Source organism: Bacillus rossius (assembly GCF_032445375.1).
Source record: "Bacillus rossius redtenbacheri isolate Brsri chromosome 9 unlocalized genomic scaffold, Brsri_v3 Brsri_v3_scf9_2, whole genome shotgun sequence".
Classification (NCBI taxonomy): Eukaryota; Metazoa; Arthropoda; class Insecta; order Phasmatodea; family Bacillidae; genus Bacillus; species Bacillus rossius.
The window spans coordinates 6,662,520-6,681,388 of NW_026962013.1; the positions used below are offsets into that span (position 1 = coordinate 6,662,520).

General features: G+C 38.3%; 2 protein-coding genes across 2 annotated transcripts in view; both read left to right on the plus strand.

Annotated features, from left to right (window-relative positions):
• The window catches only part of LOC134542785 (uncharacterized), a 29,812-nt gene extending 13,139 nt beyond the window's left edge, over positions 1–16,673 (plus strand). Inside the window, exon 2 of the mRNA XM_063387304.1 lies at positions 6,227–16,673. Coding sequence (XP_063243374.1) covers positions 6,227–7,288 — 1,062 coding nt within the window. The 3' untranslated portion in view covers positions 7,289–16,673. The remainder of the gene's footprint in view (positions 1–6,226) is intronic.
• LOC134542786 (uncharacterized) overlaps positions 1–18,869 on the plus strand; it is a 45,910-nt gene that overhangs the window by 13,331 nt on the left and 13,710 nt on the right. The window lies entirely within an intron of this gene.

An 18,869-nucleotide genomic window follows, 5' to 3' on the forward strand; every position in this document is an offset into this window, starting at 1 on the left:
GCTGGTCAATCAGTGATTTCTTCTCTTCAGGATGGGAGTGCTGTCTGACCAATCAGAGGCGGTGTGTCATCAGTTGGAGGTAGAGCTTGGTTTTGAGGGTTTCTGGATGAATTCTCACCAAACTACTTTTTTTTTTATTATTATTCCAGAGACTAAGTTCCATGAGCGAGCTTCGAAGTTCGAAGTTCGGATGTGTACGGATGTGAGCATGTAGAATGTGTGTAAAAAGTATTTGGCAATTTTCTACCTCTCCCCTCCAATTTATTTCCCATTTTCCCTAATTCAAAAATTCGCTTACAAAGTTGGTTACTCAACATAACGTAATCACATAGACATGTAAGTTATCTTAATTACTGTCGTAGTTCAACGTTGCCATTGATAAAGTACTAGATACTGAGTAAAAATCAGTTTTTTACAAAAATCAGCTTGTTAAACTTTCTGACAAACCACATATGCTATAAAACCCTTCGGCGACATACGGAGCTAAGTTTGCAAACGCGTAAATCTGCATTCATCCCGGGTTTACCTTGGGCTTGTTGGTGTACAACAGCTGTGCGATCGAAGATCGTGGGTTGGGTGTGTTCGGGGCTGACTGGGTATCGGTGAATCCTAGGCTTCCCCCGCTGTACCGAGGCTGGGTAGCGATTGGCGCGAATGACGTCAAGGACTTCTGCGCGAGGAAAGCTAAGAACCTTCGCGTGTTATCACGCCACACGATTGGCTAAGCCCCGAAGCGTGCGCGTCGCCCCGAACACGACGATAACGCACGCTCCCTGTTGGAAACTGTCGAAACTGTAGACGCAGGGCCTCGCTGCGTTCTTTGAACGAGTCTTGCAATATGGGAGAATGATAGAGAACGTTTTATTTTAGACATATGCATTGGCGTATGTAAAAAAAAAAAAATGGTTGTCTGTAAAGTCGGTTTACGAACGATAGTTTAACATGACAACGTCATAATAAAACATTGATGAAATGATTGCATACTTTTATGAATAAAATTGAATCATTTTTATTGAATTATCACTATTTTGTATGAATACAAAGAAGGAGTGAAATGAAATCTACAATTTAGTTGATACATTTACTTTTATTTGCACTCATTAATTCAATTATGTTTATTACTTTAATAAAGATATTATTATAACTGTAACTTTTATACATGTTTGCCATTTAACTTCTTCCAATCTGTGTTATTCTGTTAAGGATAGGACGATGATAGGAAAAGTAGGAAACGAATGGGAGTGTTTCAAGTTTAATGTGCCTCGAAAAAGTAAAATCGATAGTTGTTCCAATCGAGTGGAATAAAGATAGATTCGGCGCAAGCGTACAATGAGCGTAACGGGACACAGCGTAACGGGACAATGTGTGTAACGGGACACTTTCGTGCGTGCAGCCGGCGTTCATCGATTTATTAGACGTCACGTCAAAAAGCCATCTTAATCTTTTTCACTGTCATAAAAGTACGTGTTGCAGACGAAACCACGTAACGAAACTTGTACAGACAAGTGAAATGGCCCTTGAGGGCCCCGCCTACCTTGACACCGTGACCCCAAAGGGCCCAGCCCTGTTTATTTTTTAATATCTAACTATTATATTTTTTTTACAAACTAAAAAAAATTGAATATTTTTTTATTCAATGAAATTTTAGAAGATTTTATACACCTACATATAATTTTATTTTTCTGTAACTATTTTCATTTTTATCTTTGTGTGTGAAATAAATATAAAAATACTTGCTGTAGTTATTTTGAAGTAAAATCATTTTAGAAATAAAGCTTATTTTGGACTTGTCAAATAGTAACCATAAATACATACCCTGTATTTTCAGGTTAAATAACATTCTAAAAAGAGTGTAGGAATGCAATTATAATGTAGCTTGTGACTGTAAAATTGTTGGGGAGGGGGGGGGGGGCGTCTCCGATCCTGGGTGCAGGGCCCGTAATCGCATGTGGGGGCCATGCTGGACACATACGGTGCGTAGAGCTTCAAGAAAAACAGCTCGGCTTGTGGACGGACGGATGGCGAACGGACTCGACTGGTCCTTAACAGTGACTAATGTGGCTTAGACACCAGTGCGTCCCACTGACTCGTACTTTTATTATCTTTGAAAGATTTTTGCAATGGGAGTGCATGACTTGATGTAACCTTTTGGATATACGCCATTGCTAAGCACATGTATGTCTGTAGAAGAAAACTACAAAAACCCAAAAGACAAAAACACAAACTAAGCAAAAAAATTGCTGTTGTCAACAGAATATAAACACCACATAATATTCCATGACAGGAATATGGTCAACAAACAAGGAAAAACGCCATTATGATGGCATGGCACACCATTCTAATGGTACGGCATTCCATTATAATGGTACTGCACACCATTTCAACGGTATTACACGCCAAAACAATTGTACTGCACACCATTATAATGGTACTGTGCACTATTATTATGGTATAGCATACCATAATAATAGTACGGCATGCCATTATAATGGTACTGTGCACTATTATGGCATCGCACGGCCATTATAATAGTACTGCACACTATTATTATGGTATGGCACGCCATTATAATGGTACGAGCACATCTTTAAAATAGCATGGTAACGCATGCTTCTGAGAGAGCCCAGCCACGCCGGGAGAGCGGCAGGCATGCCTGGACGGGCCCGATAGCGCGTCGCCCCGTCACCCGAGCCCGTGTGGGCGGTCAGGGGACCACGCGGCCGGGTGTAAGACGAGCCGGGCTGGTTGTTCATCTCCCGTCTCCCTGTCTCCGGATACCCTGATACCCGGATACCCGGGTAGCGTTGCCGCGGGCCAGAAGATGGCGTGGTGTGGTGTGGGTTTCTTCCTCCCCGCTGGATGCTCGCTTGCGGTACAGTCGGTGACGGCTCTTACACAGCTACAGACTGATTCAAAAGTCGGCGTGCATAGATGCTGAGAGATACGAATCGAAAGGGTACTCGGTTCATTGACTTTTAACATCAATCCACGAACATTATTTTGGAATACTAGCAAAACATTCAAAAAACTTGTTAACGCTCCTCCAAAAAAAAAAACACCTTTATTTCTCCTACTTGTGTGTTCACCCAAAAAAAAAAAAAAAAAAAAAATTCGGAAGTCGAAATACGGCCTAGTTTCTTCTATGTGAAATTACGAAGAACTCTTCTTAGTTTATTTCAGTTGAATTCTTCGTTGAAAAGTCTGTAAATCTACTGTAATTTATAACAGTGTACAAGGAAAAGATGCATGTCAGAGATTAGCCTTGGAATATTTACGAACCTGTGGCCTCAAATACTGAACTTTCAATGAAAGAACGGTTTGACACATTAATTCAAGAATTGTAATTAATATTACACTATATCAATATTCCAATAAAGTAATACAATTCGGTCTCGGGAGGGACTATGCCCCATCCCCCTCCCCCCCCCCTCACTTCGGGGAGCCGTGCTTGGAGAGAAACGAAAGGGAAAAGTAGGAAATGATTGAAAACTAATGTTTTTCCCAGTTTTCCTTCCATATGTTGCACCCCTTGACGGGGAGAGATAACAAACGCCATCTTGGTTTCAACAACAATGTTCCGTTTTATTTTCAAAATTTTGTTACATTATAGCATAGTGTATAAATAAATGAAATGCCTGTTGTTAATAGTGACTGGTTGCTAAAGAATAGTTTACCTTTTGAAATATTCGTGTTTAGTATATTAAATTATTTTTTTGAAAATGACTACAACTGTCATACAGCTGTAAATATACGTTATGTTATGGGCTTTGTAAACATCTTAATGTGTGAGCTGTGATTTAATGAAGGTAAATTTTCGATGTTAAACGATAAAAATAAGTTATTGGTCCTAAAACTGTTGGAACCAAAATGGCATCTTTCGGGACCTATCTCTCCTCTCTCCAAGTGCTATTATGGCACTAAACCATTAAACAAAACACTGTAAATTCCTGAGATCGAAGGTCATCTGGAGGTCAGAGAAGTACTCGTTTTGTGGATGTTATTCGTTGAGAAAATTGGCACTGCAAAGCTGAAGGACTCTCAGATAATTAACTCGGCAGCAGAAAGTGTTTTTATGCACTGTTTTATTATTCCTCGAGTCATTCATGTGCAATGTACACTACTAGAACACTAAACTAAAATGGCTCCGCAAGCAAATATTGTAATAAATATATATTTAGAAAAACATTCGGTGCATGAAACCCGCTGATTTCCTTATTGTAGTTTTTATTTTTTATTTTTTGTGCTGATTGTGATGGTGTTGTAAATTCCTCTTCTTTGGGCCTGACATCTAGTTCGACAGCGATACAGACGAGCAAGGATATCGGGAAAGTTATACTGTCGGTTATTTCGTAACTGTTAGCCAAGGGATTTTCCTGTAATTTATTCCGATAGCTCTCTTGATTTTTTTTTGTCGGGTCACAAATTTAAAAATATATATATATTTGACAAAAATTATTATCTAGTTTTAAAGCTGGAGTCGCAATGCCACGACGAAAACGACACGACTAACAAACTGTCGTACAGTGTTTCAGTGTGACGATCATGTAGTGATCGCCACAATTGTTTCGTGTCCCGAGTTGCCCCGCCTGGCGCGGGCAGTGTGTGGATTAATTTTCGGAACGCGCCTGGGCTAGCGCAAGCCTTTGTAGTTGAGCCGACTGCCGCGTGGTGAGCCAAGTGATAGTGTGCAAGTGTTTCTGATAGTATTCCTGTCTGTCGCTAGAGCGCTCTCCGTGTCTTGGCGCGCCCCTGTTGTGCTTTCACGCGACCAGCTGCGGGGAGTGTAAAGTGGTTTATCTTTGAGGTAGCTTCGGAGGAAGCGCTTTGCTTCGGCGCAGAGACTGGATGTCTATGAATCACCGAGTGCGGATTTCTCAGCACAAAACAATATTGTCATATTTCAATTTTATGTGGAAGGGGTCGTTACCACAATTTCGGATGAACGTTTTAGGTAATATTTTTAGGTTTTACAACACAAAATAATGGATTTAATAGTGTAAAAGATACGGAAATGATATATATTTTTAATTTCCACCTTTAAAAAAAACCTTGCAGCAATGTTTTGTCTTTTAAAAAAAAATTTTAGACAAAAGTTTTGGATAAAAGTTATAAGATTTACAAAGAATTTGAATGGATTTGTTAGTGTACCTACTAAGGGTTGTTATCCACCCCACAATTTTTCAACCCCCTGCAGCAATGGCTAGTCTAATCAAAAATTGATTCAGACAAAAGTTTTAGATAAACATTATTAGATTTACAAAATATCTGAACGAATTCAATGTTGTGTCCACGAAGGGAGTTACGATTTTTTTTCCTCCAATCCTTGTTTATTCTACACCTTGTATCAATGATTGGTCATATAAAATAATATTTCAGACGAAAGCTGTGGATAATTTAAGGTTTTATAATCAAACAGAATGGATTTAACAGTGTACATGGTAAGTAATTTATGATTTTTTTTAAATTCTACAACTTTATTTTTTAACCACCCTGGAACAATGGTTCGTATTTTTTTAAAAAAAAATTCAGATAAAAGTTTTAGATTAAAATTATAAGATTACCAAGAAATGTAGTTCAAAACAATTTTTTTTTGTGTATTTCTCAAGTTTGGCATTATTTTAACGAATTCTGCCTTGAAATAATTTGAGGTGTTAAAATACCATAAAAGTGGCCGTAACAAACTCAGCTGGAAAAGAAGCAAAGACATCTACCTCATATCTGCGAGAGGCTTCCCATTTTATTTTTCAAAAGCTTTCGTCGGCAAATTTAGTATGTGCTATTAAAATAAATATATTAAATAATTTTATATTACTGTTATGGATTACAAATTGTAGTGTAAGCAAGGAAGGGAACCACACATAACTTAAAACAGTCATAACTTAGAAACCTCGAAAAAAATCCACGTAACTTAGAACTGTCATGAGTTAGAACGATCGTAACTTAGAAACACGTAACTTAGAGACATACAACGCAGAATCACACAACTTAGAAAAGTCGTAACTTAGAAAGTCATAACGTAGAACTATCACAACTTAGAAACTCGCAACGTAGAACTATCATAACTTAGAAACACACAACTTAGAACAGGCATAACTTAGAAGATTCTATCTTGTGTGTTTCTAAGTTGTGACAGCACCCCAGCAAGACATTTAGGATATAGGTACTGCCTGGTTTCTGCACCGGCACGCATGTGCTAAGGCGCTAAGCTGTGTTGCACTGGTCGCAGGTCGCCGACGCGAGCAGGATGAAGGTGCTGCTCCTCGCGTGCGCGGCGCTGGCGGCGGCCCACGAGGCGCGACGTCTGCCGGAGGCCGCCGACGACGCCTCCTTCAAGGACGTCGCCGTGGACGTGGACGACGAGCGCTTCCTGCAGTTCTCGCGCCTCCGGGTGTCCGGCGCGCGCCTCGAGGGCGACTACCGCCTCGTCAGCAACTCCGTGGAAGGCGAGGAGGAGGACGGCTTCAGCGGCGACGGCCGCTTCTCGGCCCCGCAGGCCGTGGTGCAGCTGTCGCGCGACCTCGGCCCGGCGCTCGTCGGCGCCGTGAGGTTCTTCTCGGTGCCGCGGGTGTCTGCGGCGGCGGCCGCGCGGCTGGACGGCTACCTGCGGCGCAGCGGCGTGGACCCGGGGCGCCTGGCGGGCAACACCAGCGACCCGGAGCTGCTGGCGGCCGCGGTGCTGAGCCGCCTGGCGCGCGAGGACCTGGGGCAGGTCGCCGACCTGCTGCTGGACGTGGCCCGCGGCAAGATGCGCGCCTCGGGCCGCGACGAGCTGCCGCTCCCGGACCTGGACTGCCTCCGCGGCGGCGGCAGGCGGCGGCGCCACCGCCGGAAGGTGTTCCACGCGGCGGGCGGCAGCTTGAAGGGCGTGTCGCGGCTGTCGCGCGCCGGCGCGGCGAGTCTCTCGCGCGACGGCGTGGTCGTCACGGTGACCGTGCCCTTGCGGCTGGAGCGGCTGGAGGCGCGCTACGAGGCGTACGGCCTGCAGCTGTCGCGGCTCAAGGTCGCCAGCGGCGCGGCGAGCGGCGAGGTGCGGGGGTCTTCGGCGGAGGTGCGCGTCGACGTGGCGGTGGCGGAGGACGGCTGCTGCGCCGCCTCCGTGCGGGCGGTGCGCTTCGCCCCCGGGGAGGCGGGGCTGCGCCTGGAGGGGCTGGCGGCGGCGCACCCGGCGGCGGCGCGCGTGGACGCCTGCTTCTCTGCGCTGCTGCGGAGCGCCGCGGCGCCGGGCGTCGAGGCGGCGGTGCGCGAGGCCGTGGCCGCCACCTTGCGCGAGTTCCGCTGCCCGCGCTGACTCCCTACCCGCTGGTCGCCACTTCGGCTACTGGGGCGAACAAACCAAAGCTATTCTAATTGAAACAGAGTTACTCTCAAGTGGTACGGCTTGGCATGAACTATGAAAATAAACATGGCAGCTAATGTTACATAATCTTAAGCCCCACCTGTCGTATAGCTAGAGACCGGAAAAAAAATCGCGGATTCATTTCGTGATGGGCTGAAATTCAAACATGTGTATAATTCTGCTGGTTCTGCTATTGGCTCGCGGTTTAACTGGAGCTGTCTGGCCCAATGAGAGACTATCGACAAAATAAGGTCGAATCACAAGCTACCCAGTGGAGACGACTCAAAATTTAGTACCCAATGAACTCGCGTGGTTACTTGAGAAGTGCAGAGGATAATGGAGGCTATCCTAGAGGTCATTGAATCCGCGAATTTTTCCGGCCCCTACGTATAGCCATATTTGAAATAAAACAAACAAAAAAATTTAACAGTGTTAAATTTATAAATACATAAGCCATGAAACAGCTGTGTTCCACCTTCGTATGTTCAATCACAGTTATGTGTGTGGTCGCGGAACCTGCTCAGAAGGAATCCAAAATGGCGTCGCATGAGCTGTTTGGTTATAATGATGTTTAACCCGAATTCCTTGCTGATGTTTCATTTTTTTTTCTTATTTTAGCAATAGGCACTCATTTCACAATTACATTATTTCTATACTTACTAGCGAGTTCCTTTCAAGCTATTTAACAAACTTCGAGTATAAGCTATTTACACAGCTAAGGCTTGGTTTGCTAACCAAAGTGACTTAAACTTTTAACAGACATCCATTTCACATATAAATATCTCAATGGACTTAGCAGACTTTTATCTATGTTTCGAGAAAAATTGGTTTTGATGTACTAAAATGTAATAAAATTCATATTTGAACAATCAACCTGAGATTTTGTAATAAGTGATAAATAAACTGTTTGCAAGATCTTTATGCACTGTTTACCATCGCACGGCAGTTTTGCTTTGTTCACACAACATTGAAACCTTTTCCACCGGAGGACCGCGCAGTTAATTGCGACATGGATTTGAATCCAAGGGACTGTCCACAACACGTAACCACACCATAGTTCCGCATTCCGCCACCAGAACTGTGTGCACGGCAAACCCATTGTTGTCCGTAAAGTTTCAACTCACTACCGAACTTACACCATGTTCAATACGATCCTGACTCTTAAAAACAAAAACAAGAAATGAATAGTCAAAATGGCGCCCGGTAACGGCATCCTTGACGATTCAGTGTCACCAACAACGCAAACTTCCTACACGCCATTGTCAACCTAGTTTTTACACAACATGCACTGTGCCAATATTTAGAACGATATATATTTTTTTTTAAATATTGGCTGTGGTCTGTAAGGGATGCTTTCCCGCGGCCCGTCTGGTCAGGAGTGTATGTGTGTTAGCATTGAATATATATAATGTATAGAAGTCGCGAGCCCAGGTTAAATTTTCTGTCCGGTTTCTTAGAAGAATTGTTGTAGTTCCAAGCTCCGCCGCTGCGATCGCTTTCATCGCTGTGTATCGGCCGTATACGCCCCTGGCGGTATTTGGCAGAACTAGGTTAACCAGCCCAGTCGTGACATCATCCTTCACCCCCCCCCCCCCCTCATCGAAAATCCCAGACCAACGATTCAAATTACCCGGCAGGTCTTATCAGCATCGTTAGGCGACCTTGAAGAGGAGCTTCCCTTACCGTCGTTTGAGAATGATGAAATCCCAAAAGAAGCTAGCCACGGAAATCACTGAATGATGGAATTCTGTTCCCGAGTGAAGTGAAAATTAGCTATTAAAACTTTGTATTGGGCCAATAGTCAGTGTTACGTTCAAAATATGGTTTTATTTTAAAAGTAAAATACTTATTTAAACTATATTTCGCGTTTGTACAAATTTACTTTTAGATATTGGTAAGGAAAATCAAAATACCTTAAACAACCTTCTCTTATTCAACGTTATCTATTAAGTAGTAAAAGGGGTAGATATTATTTATAAAAAAAAAAAAATGTAACCCACTAAATCAGTATTGGCAAGATATATATAAATTCAATATTAAAATACGCACATTACAATTTTTTGTAATTAACTTTTTTCGGTAATAAAAATTCAGGATGATTTTGGTTTAATTGGTTTACGTATATTGCTATATTTTCTAAATCACATAGAAAAGGGAAAACAGTGCATCAGTGAAAATTCAAAAATTTAGTTTAAGTAATACTAGCCATACCAAAAGATCAATATGCGAGATAAGAAATTTGGTAACTGCTCTACATTTCAAATAAAAATGCATTGGTTTCATGAATACTGAAATGTATGCGTAATAAGGCATATTATGTTATTATACTAAGCATGACTATAACTAAAAAAATTACAGTAATTTAAAACGATGGCAGTCCTAACATACAATAAGTGCGTGGGGGTCTTAGTTTATTTTTTAATTGGCTTCTTCGTCGGATGGAAAAGAGTTAAGATTTCATCAAGGAAAAATATATTCTCAAAGTCACTAAACCGGGAGATATAAAATAAGGTAGGTACTTAATTTTAAATAAAAGTTAAAATAGACTTACGCTAAACCAATTAAAAATAAGTCGTAAAAATATGTTCTATACTTGACAGTTCTTTGTGTATAATTCTTCAAAAATCTTTGAAATTTAATACATATTTTCTTAAAATGGTAGAATATCAGCAATACCCGGAAATTACGTGAGCAAAGCCACGGGTTATTAGATACACTTTTATTATAAAATAAAAACAATTATGCATTTGTAGTTCACGAATGTGATATTTTGTTTATTGCTTCACAACATTCATTTACCAGTCTCAAATTTCATCGTACCACTTGTCAGAAATGTCACCAAAAATGATAGTTTTTTTTGACGAATTTCAATTACGAGGAAACCTTTCGCAAGACTTTTTTCTTCGCAGTAGTCACTGGGACACCATTAATTTAAATCCACTAAGATAATAAAATTGTATGTATAATGATTTGTTTTTGTATATTTATATAACTTCCCAACCAATTTTTAATGATTTTCATGTGAATAAAAACTTGTAAAGCAATTTAATTAACTATGTCATAATACTTCTGATTAGATGGAAATACAAACTTTTCATCAGTAATATACGATGATAAAAATATTTATTATTGCAAAATAATATTCACTGTTCAAATGCAAATTTAAATAGATTATTCATACATGTTTCCTGCTAAAAATGGTTTAAAATAATAATTTTTTAGTATAAAATCATTTTTCTCTTGTGTTAAAATGGGTTGCTAAAATGAGGAATTATAAATATGTCACTTACTAAGTCCGTGCACAGATTTACACAAAACAGCAATGTAAGTTAAATAATCTTTTTTGGTAGTTTCTAATTTTGTGCCCTGGATAACATGAATTTGGTTTAATTCATACCAAAGTGAATTTTTTGAACAACTTAAATTGATGTCATAAATAAATTTTTATTTTATATTAAAAATCCACAAACAGTTTTTAAAATATAATATTTATCACGCCAGATGGAATAATAAACAAAAAATAGCTCTTATATGTTGTCTGTGTTTAAAGAATTGTATTATATTTCATGGAAATAATATTTACCTTTCGGTTATTAAAAGAAAATATATTTGTATTCAAAATACTTGCGCATCGTTTTTACGAGCATAAAGGCCGGGATACATTCGCAATAGCACGCAAACAGCACACAGATAGCACACACGCACAGAGATAGCACAGAGCTTGATGCTACATTCACGCACAACACAACACAAAATAATACCGGAAGCATTCAAAAAAGTTTTTTAAATGTAAAACTCCCGTTCACAATTTTGGTCACTGAAGTTGGCATACGTGACGTTTGTTTAGATTCGTGTGTTGTTATTGTGGTACGGTTTTCGTTAAAGCCAGAAATATTTTAAATATTTCAAAGTTTACGTACAAAACACAATGAGCATTCAAAAATATATATCACTGTTTATTTCAAATCCGGCTTCCTTAACACATTCAGACACAGACTTCCAAGCATTTAATTTAGCTTCTTCATTTTTGTATCCTGCGGATCCCCTGTCATACAAAATATTTTTACTTTCTATTACAGCTATCAAAAAGCTATCAAATGTGCCTTCCATTTTTATGTTATCGCGTGTTTGAAAACAATAACAAACTACTCAAGTCAAGAGCACCAATACTTTCGTGCAGTGGTGTAGCCAGGATTTGTGTATGAGGGGTGTTAAGCATGGCTCCCCGTATTAAAGCGGGGGGTTCGGGGGTTCTCCCCCGGGAAAATTTGGATTTTAAGGTGTAAAATAGTGCTATTTTAGCAGTTTTCGGTTCTTAAATTTAAATATTGTAATGGTAAAAATTTTATTAATTTCAATATGAAATTTGTTTGAGTGATGAATAAGAAATTAATTAAAGATTTGGTGCTAAGGGGGGGGGGGGGTTGAACCCCTAACCCCCCCCCCCTCTGGCTACGCCCCTGCTTTCGTGACAATTGTTCTTTTATAAGCCCACTCGAGTAGTACTTAAACTGTTTGCTGATTGGCTACCACCATGGTCGCGCACAGAAAATAACCTAAAAGTTAAAAGTTAATGAACTTTCTGTGCGCCGATCCTGTGCACGCGTTTGAACAGTCATCGCAGCCATAGTTGTTTCATAGCTACCAAAATCATTCAACGTTGTCAAGAATTATTCCAAATTATGTTTTACCATTTTACTCAATGCGCCACTCCGTTAACACAACATTTTATAAATTCTGAACTACGAATGTCAGTGGGAATGTACACTATACTGTACATTCCAATCTGATACGCTTTAAGAAATTTCTGTAGTTTTCTTATTATTAAAACTTAATTTTTGATGTTGGCATCTTTTAACCGCACTTTTTTTTTTTTTCGGTGGCCGTACTCCTCCAATACAGTTGCGCCCGCCGGTATCTAAGCGCTCGGATTTCAACAAAAGGCACCGCCTCTCGATAGAGTGAAACAGAGAATTATGCGCACGACCTTGAAAAAAGCGACGCTACAGCGCTCTGGCGTGGAAGCTGGTAACTACGAGTACCCTCTTGTGGAAAGAAGAGCTGTCTAGCGGCGGAGCTAACAACTACCTCAGTTTTGGATCCGAAAATTGGAATAATAAATCCTATCCCCTCGCGACTTCTATAAGTTATATATATTCAATGGTGTTAGTGAGGCGGGATGATAAGCGCGACGCTCGCTGGTGCTTCTAGCGCGGTGTCTCCTCTGGACTGGCGCGCAGTCTTCTCGTCGTCACAGGATAACGGTGAAATTTGAGCGGTGACCGTAACATTATATGGCCGAGACATGAAGATAAAGGTGTAATGCAAGTGCCTTAAGTGCTTTCAAGAATCTGTACTGGTTGTTTTAGACCTAAAAATTACTCTAAAAACACGCCTTTTAGCCATTTTGACTCTTCTAAAATTACAATTTTAAAACTGAATCCGAAATCGAAAGTACTTTTCGTACCTCAGCGAATTCTTAAACGCTTTTCGTGAACAGACCCCACTCGGATATCTTGAGTAGTTTTTAAATCGCGTTGTTTTTCCAGAATCTTGTATAAAGTATTAGGAAAGTATGTGCATGATTTTGTTTTCACTTATATTGATGATGTATGCATCTATAGTTTAACTTTTTAAGATCATATGAATCATATCCGTCTGCGCATCCTGTGTGTGTTTGTGTGTGTGTGTGTATGTGCGCGCGCCCAGGCAGACGGCGCTGAGTCAAATACTGATCGTCATGTTAAAAGTTATTCCACTAACCATAACAGTATGAAGCTAAACTGTTTTAAGGAGTATCTTGACGCAAAACATTGTCGCAAGATAAAAGTGGTAATTGCTACCAAAAAAAAAGTTAAGTTGGAACGAGACAACTCTAGTTTTTTGGTCGCATAATCTTGCTTTAAAACTTTGATTATTTTCTTGAAACATCTCTGAAAATTTGTTCGCAACTGTTAAGCTAAATTCTATCATAGCGAATTAAATGAATCTTCCACTGTGGATTCAATCCTGATACCGATGAAGTATGTTGAAACAAAAGAACTTAAACATTATTTTTTATGTTAACATAGTAATTGTGACCGTTCTAAATGTACAGTATACTACATATTTACTTGAAGTATTTTACAGTAATTTTTTTTATTTGTTGTAAACATTTCTGGCTGTATTATTTTAATACACTATTGACTTCAATTTTAAAACCGATTTTGTATAAGCCTATTTTGTTTTTATTGTGCTATGTGGAAGATTTTTTAATTTATTAATCAATACATTTATTACTAAAAAACAGAGCTGTAACATATTAAGTACTTGTTTATTTTCTGTATAAATTGATTCCATACATAATATGTTCAGATACTGACAGTCTACAAAAACATGTATGTTAGAATAACCATCAGTATTAGTTTCATAAAAAAAAAAAAGAAGTGCTACCAAACTTTTTTTTGACTAATGAAAGTTGATAAATAACCGAACTAAATATTTAATATGTCTCTACTTAGCAGATAATTGTTTACAGTGTAAATTTAGCTGGTTGGTTTAAAACCCTAATAATGCCTGGATTCTTTCACATAGGTGTATTACTAATTCAATCATTATAAACATGTTTGAATTTCCAGAGAGCACTGATTTCAGTTTTTAAAACAATTCTCGAAAGTCACGAGGGGAGGTATTGTATGTATTCTCTCAAGTCTTCTCTTGTACATTTATGTAAAGTTGTGTACTGTTTGTGTAACTTGTTCTGTTATAGTTTATTCGAATGTTTCACAGTGTGTGTGTTATTTTCTTAAGTTTGTTACAGAAGACATTGTAGTTTATACGAGTATGAGAGAGCAGAACTGATAGTTATCACAGTATTATAAGTAATAAATATTTTCGTAGGAAATTCAAATCAGTATTTCGTAGTTCTGTCGCAGTAGTAAGTTCAATTTTTTATTGACCTCTTTTTTTTTACCTTAATAGCTACTTACGTTAACATTTCTAGTTTGATGATTTCTTGATTTTATTGATTTTATTTTTCACAAAACAAAAAAAAAAAGTAACTTAACCACTTTCTAATGTATAATCCGCCACTTTGAACACGTTGATTCAATTTTTCACTAAACCACAAATAAAGAAATTTTATGGGGAAAAAAAAAAATAGGTCACGTTACTTTTTTTTACTGCAGTATCCGTCATTTATAACATGGCTTGTGTCGCGCGATGAAGTCACACTTGTGACGTAATGAATTTGCGAAGGGGGATGTTTTCAGTTCCCCTTCCTCCCCCGCGAAAAAAAAAAAACTGCGAACGTGGGCCAAATTCTTTCCAGCGCGGATTCCTTTATTAAGTGAATGCAGTCTCGCGATGCTTCCAACGGGGGACGCACCACAACGCCGAAATACACTAACGCCGAAAAATGTCATTGCAGGACTGCCACTACGCTATGTTAGGTTAGGTAAGGTTAGGTTTGATTGTGGTATTTCGGCGTTAAGGTACATTTAAGAAACACACACAAATACATTCAGTTGTTATTTCGGCGTTGTGGTACACAGCAGTTTTCTAGCTGTCGGCGTTGTGGTCAATTTTGACATTCGGCGTTGTGGTAACGACCCCTTCCAACGCCGTGTCGAGTCTATGATGATAAGGGAAGGGGGGGGGGGGGGGCCGAGAAGGGGCGAAGACCCGGCATGCATTGTGTCCCTCGGACAATGCCCCGCGCGGTCCGGACCATAGCCGGTCCGACCCGGATCCCAGGAACCCAATAGCAGACACGAGCGAAACAATGGGACTGTAACACTTCAATCGCCTCGTGAAAGCCTGCGCGTTTTATCCGAGCGTCTTTCATGTCCATGCAATCACTGGGATATCGAGTCTGTGTAGCGAATTCTATCCATTCATGAATGTTCATCTATTGCGTGACAAAAACGTTTCTGACATGATTAAAAAAAACCACTAAATATGAAACTTTTAAAAACTACCGGGTAATCAGTGAAACTCAAAGAGAGATCTTTCTTTGTAAGAGGAAGTTACAGAGTTACAAATATAAAAATTGTTTATTTGTTATATATATATATAATTTTTACTGGCGTAAACAGTAGGTTTTCAGACTAATTACCAACAAAATATATTTGCCATCTTTTGAAAACCATTTCCCTTTTAAAAGTATGGCAGTTTTTTTGTTTAGTTTTTAATCTTTTAGTTTTTATATAAACAAGTTGAACCCTAGAAAAAAAATTGTGTCTGGTAAAAAAAAAGGATTGATCTGCCTGCAAATCTGTATCTCACAGCTGGAGAACTATGTAATTATTTCGACAAAACGTTTATAAATAGTTAACCTATAGACTACCGTATCATACAAGGTTAGTTTTTCGCAGATCCACCTTCCCCCCCCCCCCCCCCCCCACACACACACCCATATGATTGGTCCTATTTTGACAGTATTTAATTTTGCTTACTGTGATTTAATTAAGGCAGCGGATACAGGCTATTCTTCGTGAAGAAAGAAATTGGCCCTGGACGGTGTACAATGTCACTTCATACGGCTGAGTGCTTGAGTGTACTTACTCGGTGTGAGTTCGGAAACCAATCCATACACGGCGTGTGCACAGCTGTGCATAAGTGTTTTTAATCCTGACGACGAAAAAAATTGTGTGTATAATTCTGCTTAGTGTTTTAAACTTTAAGCTTATGATGTTTCAGGCACTTAAAAATGTTCCTTATTCAAATAACTTATAACAATAAATTCAAGAAAAAAAATTACGTTAAGGCCAAACTTTACTCATTAATTTTATACAAGATTTGTTTGGTGGTACCACAAATAGTACTTAATATCATTGGTAGCTTTCACTCAGTAAATTTTTTCCTAGCCATTTTTATGTCATTTAGTTGTAAAATATTTACTTGTTACCAATTTTGCTATAGATTTTTGGGTATAGAATGGTATGGGCAAGGCCATTTTTTGTGTGCTCCAGACATGTGTTGTTAAGTAAAGATTCGAACACTTCTCATTGTTTATCTTGTATACTGAGTGTGTTGTTTTTGTTGAAATAATTTGTATCACTAGTGTGTCATATTTTTGTGCCAGTAGTTTTGTGTTAGTTTTCAGACAGTAGATATATAGTCTGAACGCTAATGATATTAGTGTTACGTAGAGGTAAATTTTGGTCAAAATATAGGCATTTACAGTACCTATTAAGTGTTATGTTTATTTTTAATATATATCTACTTTTCATTGTGAAATAGTTGTAAGCATTTGAATACTCGTTGTAGTGAAAGGAAAAATGAATATTGTTACAAATTTGTATAGAAATATATTTTTATAGTGTATTGTGAAATAAAGTATAGTTGCACAAGTAAACTGTTACACGTAATTCTTTATTCATTTGTAAGGTAAATACAGCATCAACAAGAATGATATATTGAATTAAAAACTCTACCGTGCACTACAGAATTTTTAAAACTTAGTATTTAATTTGAACACCACATATAATATGTGAACACTAATTTATTGTTTTGAAGTAAAAGCATTCTCTGTTGATTAACCTACTTTTACATAATAAATCTGAAATACCTCCTGATGCACATTATGTGCACCCACAATCAAGTAGAACAATTACTTCTTCAATTTATTGTATTTTTAATATCAGGCTAGTTTCAATTTGTAAAATCAAAATTAATTAAGCAGACGAATGGAACAGAAATATTCATGTAAAATTACAAATATATGTAAATTTGTACATTTACATGAAAGCAACTCTATCACTACAAAAACGTGTTCCCAGTATGGCCGAGTACAAGTTCTTACCCGGATATTTATGCTTTGTGTTGTCCCAGTACCTCCAATAGTTAAAATTATTTGAAAACCGTTCTCTGAATAGCTTTCCTGTATTAACTGCACACATTAATAATCATAATAAAACAAAAAAAGTAAAATAGTTGAATATTATATTATCTTTTCCATGATTTAAAAAAAAATGCTTGAATGTAACATCAATTAAAATAAAAAAGTAAGCGCCAATTTTCGTAATAAATAGTTGGTATTATATCGAAAAACATTTCATATATGCAGAAATAACCATATCAATGTGTTGTTCACAGTTACAATATCTTTCTTGTAGTATTACAAACTATTTCTTATCAACTGGTTTCCAAAGTAATCGTTTGTAAAAGTACAGAACATTTTTTTCTATGCATTCCAGAGTAACTGGCACGCTCTGATGTCATAGTAATACTACTCGACGAGATAGATTAGTTGTTCTTCACTAACTAATCGTATAGCTTATTCTAAATCTTCAATTTTGTATGACATCGTAAATTTTATAAAGTTTTGAAATTTTTATATTTCACTCAGTAAAGGCATTTGAAACTAAGATGGCAACTTTCGGTCCTGTCTCCTTATAAGTAAAAATTTAGCATACATTTGGAAAAATAGAAAATACATTATTTACAAAATTCTTATTAAAATTTTTCTTTGCAGCATACATATTTCAGATTTTTTTTAATACTGCTTCTTGTACTTACAAACATTTATGAAACATTACAAAGGAAGATCCTCTCGGGTACGCAAATGCAGGCTACCCGAATTTAGGAGGGAAAAAACATTAATAGTAAACAAATGTTGAACAATATTCACTTGGAATGGAAAACCAATTAAGCTGGAAAAACAGTCTTTGCCCTGGCTGTAACTCACTGACATGAAACATCCCTGGCTTTTTGAAAACATAATTTTATATTGGGGGCACGGCAGTGCCCCCGCCAAGTCGAGCGCGAAGCAAACACTTCCGTACCATCCTTTACTGGAACCATTTCGCCGCATTTTCAGGCCCCTATTTGAGAACCTCTGGATAAGAACAGAACGCAGAAATTTTCGTCATCCAGTAAGCTATAAAAACACATACTTAAAATAAAATTTCAAGTCTGTAGGTCATTTAGTTCCGAAGTTAAGCGAAAGCAAAGTTTCGCATTTATGACACTCACTCACTCACTCATGATCATCAGAATAGAACTAGTACTTCCCATAAACTCAGAGAGCTGAAATTTGGTACAGAGTTAGGGTTTAATGGCCACATAAAGGGAAAACTATAAAAAACTAGGATAATCAAAGATCTGGAGTACCTGGTGACCCTTATTTGAAAACACAAGAGCCCAACCAAACTTTTAAAGATCGACATATCGCCTTTACAAAAAATATTCAACTTTGTTTGCCTCTTCATTTGAAGTCAAAAATCGAAGGTCTGAAGTATCTGATCAGCTTGTCTCAGCTGTATTAGAGATACCTTAGACTTGGCACGACTTTGTCTAGATTTCATTACTTTTTAGAGATAAACAAGCAGCTCCATCGAGACTTGGCTAATTTTTTTACAGACTGTTTTTGGTGGGATTACTTTTTAGAGATAAACAGGCAGCTCCATCGAGACTTTGCTAATTTTTTTACAGAATGTTTTGGTGGGATATATATATATATATATATATATATTCATAATGATATCTGAAAAAACCACCGGATCAAGTTGCAGCTAGTATCCCGTAAGCAGTAGAAGCCAACAACATGATC